This window comes from Morone saxatilis, unplaced genomic scaffold (assembly GCF_004916995.1).
Source record: "Morone saxatilis isolate NCDOM2014 unplaced genomic scaffold, NCSU_SB_2.0 Contig5, whole genome shotgun sequence".
Lineage (NCBI taxonomy): Eukaryota > Metazoa > Chordata > Actinopteri > Moronidae > Morone > Morone saxatilis.
The window spans coordinates 621,136-629,213 of record NW_023340095.1 but is presented as its reverse complement, the minus strand read 5'-3'; the positions used below and the strand labels follow the sequence as shown (position 1 = coordinate 629,213).

The window sequence follows — 8,078 nt, the reverse complement described above, 5'->3', positions numbered from 1 at the left end:
CATCATTTATCTTATTTTCAGCCAGAGCTGTTCTAACTGCATTTTGTTTATCTTGGTGTTGATGTAACTGCATGTAGACGGAGCTTTGATAAGATTATTTTTAGAGCAGGAGGGTTTAAATCCAGAGGGACATTTCTGCCTCTGACGGGAGGAACAGCGGTGTCAGATGGCTAATCTCGCTCTGGACAGCTGAGAGAGAGAGAGAGAGTGTGTGTAAAGGAGACAGAGACAGCCTAGTCTATTTGGTGAACTGATGAAGAAGTTGAAATCAGAGGTTTAGGAGGTCGGACTGGTTTTCTAACATTTGTTTCCATCCATAAATCGTTGGGGGAAACCCTGGATAAAGAAAGAGTAAGAAGTACAAAGGTTACATTAAAGATTTTCCATAACTACCAAGTAAACTGAACTACCCCCAAGGACCAAGAGATCCCATAAACACCCCAAAAGACTACAATTACCCACAAGTACTGTTAACTTCCTCAGACCACCATGAAGTAAGCGCAATTAACCACCTGTAAGGACCATGAAGTACCCCAAAGAGACCAACGCAGAGTACAAGAAAGCACCAGAAAATATCATAAACTATCCTGCAGTAGCATGAAGAACCCCACTAGATTATTGGTTATAATCCCTGAACCATTGGAGGAAACCTAGGTTGAGGCAGTGTTTGGAGCACTAAAAACACAAAACCTACGCTGATGATTCATTTCAATTTCAGTAAAATTTTATTTGTATAGCCCGAATTCATAACAGAAAGTTATCTCACGACACTTTTCAAATAGAGCAGATCTAGACCGTACTCCTTATAAAATTATTTACAGAGACCCAACAGTTGCCACCATGAGCAAGCACTTGGCTACAGTGGCAAGGAAACAGGCAGAAACCTCAACCGGCCCCCAGCTCTAGGTGAGTGGCCACAGTGTACCAGGAAATACCAAAAAGAGATAACCATGTAGTGTCACAAACTACATCCGATGACCATGAAGATTAAGAGAGTACAAGGAAGTATATCAATAAAATAATCCACAACGACCAGGATGTGGCAGGAAGTAGAGATAACCTAACCTAAGTAGCCAACCCAACACAAAGAACCCAATGGTACCCTGTAACATCTGAAAGATATACCCTAAAAGCCCCCTCGGCTTACCATAAACTACCAGGAAGATGACCATAAAGTATAATGAAATTACTGTAGTACCTCAGATATCTACAACATGAAATACCATGGAATAACCTCTTCACTGTGGGTACTTTGTACACAAACCTAATTCAAATATCTTTCAGAGTTCAGCTGGTGGACTCTGGAGGATCCTTAATGAGCAGCAAAAATACCCTGAATGTCTGCGGTGAGAATACCAATCCACCAACGAACACAAATAGAACCAGTCCACAGCAACGAGTCATGTTTTCGAAAGAAAAAACCTCATCATCTTCCAGAAGTAAATGTATATTCCCTTCAGGTGACTCAGAAGTCGACGCAGTGTGGACACAAACAAGTCCAAAGGGTCATTCTGTGTCTCACTTCTTCCCTTTACCCTGGAGCTCACCCCTCATCCCTCTGATTGAGCGTTTATGAGTTGGATTAGTGGTTGCGTCCTATTACAGAACTACAGAACAGTGACAGTTAAGCCTTCCGAATGGAAATTATTCACCACTGATCTCGTCATCGAGGGCTTCCCCTAGAGAAACGCTGCAGTAGTGCTATGAGTGCACACTGCCATCACACACCAAGTCTTCAAGGGGACCGGAGGGCGTAAAATGAGATGAAACTGGAGAATTCACTTATTGCCATGAATACTACAAATTTCAAGCTCTTTTCCAGGCTTCAAGATGCGCTTGTGGCCCAACTACAGTCGTACGGGAGAGTGCCTGAATTGGACCAAAAATGGTGCCAGGACCTTAAATCAGCACAACTCTGACCCTAAACACAACATAACCCTAATTCCTTTGCCAATTTTTAATCCTAGTTATGTGTTCACAGATAAACTTACACAGACATCTGAGTACCTCAATCTTGTATCACCTACTGTACTAAAACTACTGAGTTTTAGTCCAAAAACTGAACTTGCTAGGCAAAGCAAAGCATCAAAATAAAGCTGTTTTTAGGCAATAATTACAAAGTTATTTGTACCCCTAGGAAAAAAACAAGGTCTCGACCCCAGTGGTGGGTACGGAGACTTTACCCACTCTGTCAGTGAGTCAGATTTTATCATTAAGATAAAGTATTGTCAGTGTCAAACTGCATGATGCTTTTAGAAATCTAAAAGGTGACAAACTCTAAGAAACAAGTCTGTTTGTCTCTGTTTGTCTCTGTTTGTCTCTCTCTCCACCCCAGCTGCTCCTGCAGGTTTCAGTGCGCTGGTGACACCCAGCACCAGGTGCATGATGGGAAATACCCGTTGGCTGAGTCGTCCTGTATTTTTGATCTGTCCAGCTGACTCCCCCTCTCCCTCTCATGGTCTCCCCTCTCCTGCCCTCCCTCCCTCTCTCTCTCTCTCTGTCATTCCTCCAACAGCTGCTGCTGCTCTGCTGTTCAGTGACACAGCAGATTGAACCACTAACACCAGTGAAACCAGTTAAATATCAAAGAACTGAAAGTTTTATAATTTGAGAGATTTACCTGAAGAGGGCGCCAACATGTTTGGGTTGATAATTCACCAACATCTATAAAACAGTAACTGTTGAGGTCGGACTACGTCAACTCTAAATGACCGTTAATGCACGGCGCACAAATTGCTAACAGTATGTACACATATTTCAGCCTTATATTTCAGTCCCATTACAGCCATCTGACCTCTGCACAACATAGTTATGATATTAAACAACCCAGTTCATATCATCAATTTAACTTAATGTGCCTCTTGTAAACTTGAGAGATAAATAAATGGATTAAGTTTTTTTTCATGGAGAGAAGTTGAGAGTTTTCCATTCACCTCAATACAATTTGAGAGCAGCATCTAGTGGACATTATATGAACTGTAGCTGAACACACTTCACACAACTCCGACACTCAGCTGCTGATAAAATCCAGAAACATCAAGCAACTTTTTTAGTGTTTTCTAACCCGCCACACCTCTGCTTTTTCTAATTTTCTGAGAGAAATCAGTGTAAGAAAGTGAACCAGCAGAAAGAGACCGAGTCCTGCAGCGAGCTGAGAGACTTTATGGACTCTAATAAAATCTAAATGTGTCCTGCTGACTTCAGTTATATTTAGAGTCTGATAAAAAAAAACGAGCGAGCGGCTGCTTCAGATCACACTCATGTCCAAGTCGAGGCAACTAGTAACAAAGTTCATTTTAAAAACTATCAACACATTTGCAGAAACAAGTCTACCTGAAATTCAAACTTTCAGTAAATAAAAACATTTTATTGAAATTGGCTGTGGATTGTGAATTTACTCCAAAATGATAAAAATGTAATTTTAATTAATCATTTAAAAGTCAAACAAACTTTAGGCATTGATGGCAAAACATTTCATTTATCTTTTGTAGGTACCGATTTCCCTATATTTCCTGGAAGTATGTCATTTAGTTTATTTTTTTAGGGGGAACAGAAACAGTGTTTCCGATTATAAATACTTAAGAAATAATATATGTAATACTTCTATCCTTCAAGGAGAAGGATATATAGATATATATTTTTCCTTTAAAACACCGTATTTAATTATTAGGAAATAATGACCTGTAAAATAAAATATTTTTTCATTAATCAATAATAAAATTGTAATATAACTGATCATAATTGAGTGTACAGAGATTGTGCTTGGCATCAGAGTGAAAACCTGGCGCTGGTTCAGTGGATATTCTGGATATTTATAGTCAGACAGACAGACAGACAGACAGACAGACAGACAGCTGGCAGCAGCCCCCTCTGCTGGTCGTATTGGTGAATAACAACAGAGCTCATTGTCAGTACTTACCTGCCCAGGTACCAAATCAAAACAATACATATATGTACATAGTCGGGTCTGTGCACAGCTTTTAAAATGCTTGTTTTCTGAATGGAGTTTGGTTGATCAGGACTCTGCTAACAGCTGGAATCAAGTAACAGACACATATTTTCCAGCTACCTCTCTTACTTTTCTCCAACAACCTCCTTTTCTGTCTGCTCTCTGTAAAAATATGAAGTAGTATCATCGATCTCTGGGTCCGCAGCTCACAGCAGACAGGTTGAGAAGAGAGAGTGAAGATAAATCCACTTTTTATAATAAACACAGCTTTAACAAGGCAGTGAGAGAAGCTAAACAACCACACTCTGAGAACCTTCCACAGTTCTCAGCTAATGGCTGTAGCTTGAACCTGCTACCTCACCTGGTTGATGTCACCGTTGAGTCGACAGGTGAGCTGCTCTCTGCGGAGCTTCTCCTCACGTCGAGCTGCTTCATTCAGCCACGAGACGCAGAGAGAGTCCAGAGAGACGAGACGAGCCTCCAGCTGCTCCACTCTGAAACACGTCCAACCCTGACAGTGGCAGACAGTATTCACATCCATTACCTACAATCCTCTCTCTGATGGTTAATGTAGGTCACATAGAGGAGTCAGTATGAAACTGAGACTGTACAGTGAGTAATACAACAATGTAAAATACTGCATTACAAATAAAAGTCCTGCATTTAAAATAATATTACATATATACAAACAAGTAAAAGTAGAGCAGTATAGTCAGTTGTCTGTCTGATATGTGATTATATGTGACGTTATTAGATTAATACTGATCAATGTTAGAGTAGTATTTTAGTGTTTGTTAACATGGAGGCTGTTATTTATTTTAAAATGTGTGTGAATGTGTGTGTGTGCTCATACACTGTGGCTGACGGCGGTGCAGATGTCGGTCTTCAGTGTTGCAGCCGTTTTAAACAGACTCTGGATCATCTGCTGTTCCTCTCTGTGCCGACTCAGCTCAGCCTCACTGGATCCACATAAACCAGTCGAACCAGTTGAACCAGTCGAAGGGCTTGTGAGGTCCGACTGGAGCAGCGCCTCCAGCTGGACACAAAGCAGACAACACTAAAATTAATATTAATTCTGTTATTGTATATTTATGCAACACATTTTTACAAAGTCAGCAGATTTAACTGGTAACTTCTGGATTCTTAAAGCCGACATGAAGAACAAACAATATACAGACAGTAGCACACAGTAAATTCCTCATTACGGATATAAAAGGGATTCACACTGTAAATTAATCTGTTGATTCTGATCAAATTTATCAAAATGATGATGTCTTGTTTCATCCGGATGAACCAAACTCAAAAGTTATTCAGTAAACAACATAAAGCTGCAACCAGAACACGATTGGCTTTGAAGTTTCATGGTGGACAGCTCATCCTACCAACAGTTGAGTTTCAAACTAAATATGCAGCCAGGTTTACGAAGGCGATCTGAGCGAGGGGCTGAAACACCATTAAGATTTTACAGGACAACATAAAATATTTCCAGGATTTTTGGTAAATTCCAGGTGTTTCCACAACAACAACAACAACAACAGCAACAACAACAACTTCCTCCCGGCTCCACTGACCTGTTTGGATGTGAGGTGGAAGCTGCTGCTCAGGTCCAGGATCGATTCGCTTTGTTGGATCTTGTTCTTCACCCTCTTCTGGAGCTTCAGCAGCTCTGCCAGATCCTCCTCCGTCACTGGTCTTCCCTTCAACTCCTCCACCTCCAGTCTGTCCTGGACTCCTCTCAGAGTCTCCCAGCTCTTCTCCAAGTGCTCCACCTCAGTGTCTAGTTGCTGAATAAAGGAAGAGAGTGTGTCTGATCATTTAGTCCCAATGGTTCTAGCGGTAACCACAGTGCAACAATCACAGCTGTCCCAGGAGTCCCAACGGTAAAGGTTCTGGTCCATTGGGACTCTTGGGACAGATGTGATTATACTACCAGCAACCGTGTGGTAGTGTACGCTACAGTCCCCACAGAAAAACAATTCCCAGCCATCCAACATTTCTAAAAGGTCCCAGCAGGTTTAACAGTCCTTACAGTCTAAGAGTCTGTAGTCACAGAGTAGTCCCATGACAGCTCCAGCTAGATTTCAGAGTCCCTACAGTCCTCATTGTAAAGAAGTCCCAGCAGTTCAAAGTCACTCACACTAAAATGTGGTCTGGCCTGGCTGAAGTGCTCCAGGAGCCTGGAGGTCTGTAGGTCCGAACCCAGATCCATCAGAGTGCAGGAGTCCAGCAGCTCAGAGACACAATTCAAGTCCTGCAGGGTCTGAAAACATACAGCGTCCCAGTAGTGGAAAGTAACTGAATACATTCATCATATTATATTTAAGTACTGTACTTCATTACTTGCACCCATTACTTGATACAACTGATTTACTTAAATATACCTCACAACAGTTATTTGAGTTACGAGTTACTTTACAGTATAAAGTATTTCATACGTAATAGATTAGACTGCCCTCAGTTACTCTGGCGCAGTGTGCTTGGTACCTTGAGCAGTCTCTCCTGGGATTTCCTGCAGTACTCCTGCTGCTGCTGGATCTGGATTTGCTGCTGACCCTGCAGCTCGTTCACTTCCTGTTTGGTTGTGCTGAGTCGCTCCATCGTCTGCTGCACCACAGACACCACAGACTGCCGGTTTAACCCTGCTCCCGACACCTGACACACACACACACACACACACACACACACAAAAACACACATACAGACACATCATTTTCAAGGCATTTATGTGATTAAATCTCATCAAAACCAATTTCATTCTGATTCCGACAGCCTTGTTACGCGTGGGACAACAGTAAATGACGTATGGTTCCGCAGTTTCCTGGCCCCAGGCGAGGAACCTCTGTCAGAGTTTCGCCTGCCGCAGCCGTCCCGTCCTGGCCTTCTTGAGCGGTGGTGTCCCTACGCAGCTTCCCCTCCTTCTGCTTCTCCCTCTTCCTCTGGCGATTTTGTAATGATCCTCTTACATCTTCCATCACCTCCCGCTCCCACCCCTGGGAACCAGGAACACCGATCGTCCACCGGCTACTGAACCGGCTATTGGGTAACACCCAGGCCCAAGTTCCAAAGCGCCCAAGGTTTGAGAATTACCCAAGGGGGCGCAGAGAAAAACAAAATTATGCAGCCCTGGTTAAAATACAAAATAGCTGGTTCTGGCAAAGCCAGTGATTATAAAAAAAAAAAAAAAAAAAGAAAAAAAAATATGAGTTGGATAAAGATAAGCGATAGGTGGCGCCAGTTCTCAAGTCAGAAAACCAGAAGAAGAGGGCGCCAACCAAAACGGCAAAAACCTCCTCAAGCAACGGTTAAAAGTTAGTTTTTACTCAAAGACACAAGATACATTTGTAATGTGATACTTTAAAATGTGTATAAAAAAACATGATGACAGTTTGCTGTTAATATTGTATAATAATAATATTGTAATTTTGAATGTTTGTATTATTTTTTCACTGTAGATTTTATCAGCTGATCTACGTCTGATGTCCACTGCTGCATCCCGATGTGGTTGCCAATAAATACACTGCATAATGAGTCAGAACTGATCAGTTTGGGTCAATACAGAACCAACACAATAATGGATTTTGTTCCAGTACACACGGGTAGAAAACCATGGATTAATAGCTTAGGTTATTTTTTAGAGTACTGTTGGATTATTTACACAAACTAAAAGATGGTTTGTGTGCAAATTGTTAGATTTTACTTCTTGTTAAACACACCTGTTACTGTTGGTGAATCCAACCCGTTAGTTATATAGATAACAGTAATGCACATCGGTACTGGGTGAAGGATATTTGATAGTTGGTAAATCAGCTGAAAAGAGATCTGGATCCAGTGGTCTTTGGACCCCAGAAGAGACTCTGACCTGCTGTGCCGTCCGGAGGAAAGTGACGTATGGTCGCAGAAGCTGCAGGTTTGAGTCGATCTTCCGGTTCAGACTCTGCAGCTCCTTCAAGACCAGATCAACTCGATCAGCGAGCTCCGGACTCAGTGAACCAGCTGGGTCGGCGGCAGGCGGACCGGGCGAAGCAGGGCCGGTTCTTCCCGAGCTGCCCCTCTTCAGCTGCTCTGTCAGGGCCTTCAGAGGAGACAGCTGTCTGCTGGGTTCTGGGTGCAGACCTCTGATCTGATCCAG

General features: G+C 42.3%; 1 protein-coding gene across 1 annotated transcript in view; it reads right to left on the bottom strand.

Moving 5' to 3' along the window:
- ccdc141 (coiled-coil domain containing 141) overlaps positions 1–8,078 on the bottom strand; it is a 30,074-nt gene that overhangs the window by 8,993 nt on the left and 13,003 nt on the right. The window contains exons 10-17 of the mRNA XM_035676636.1: positions 7,809–8,078; positions 6,787–6,939; positions 6,434–6,601; positions 6,087–6,209; positions 5,521–5,733; positions 4,803–4,985; positions 4,311–4,460; positions 1,333–1,494 (exon numbers count right to left, since the gene is read on the bottom strand). Of these exons, the coding sequence (XP_035532529.1) occupies positions 1,333–1,494; positions 4,311–4,460; positions 4,803–4,985; positions 5,521–5,733; positions 6,087–6,209; positions 6,434–6,601; positions 6,787–6,939; positions 7,809–8,078 (1,422 nt within the window). The remainder of the gene's footprint in view (positions 1–1,332; positions 1,495–4,310; positions 4,461–4,802; positions 4,986–5,520; positions 5,734–6,086; positions 6,210–6,433; positions 6,602–6,786; positions 6,940–7,808) is intronic.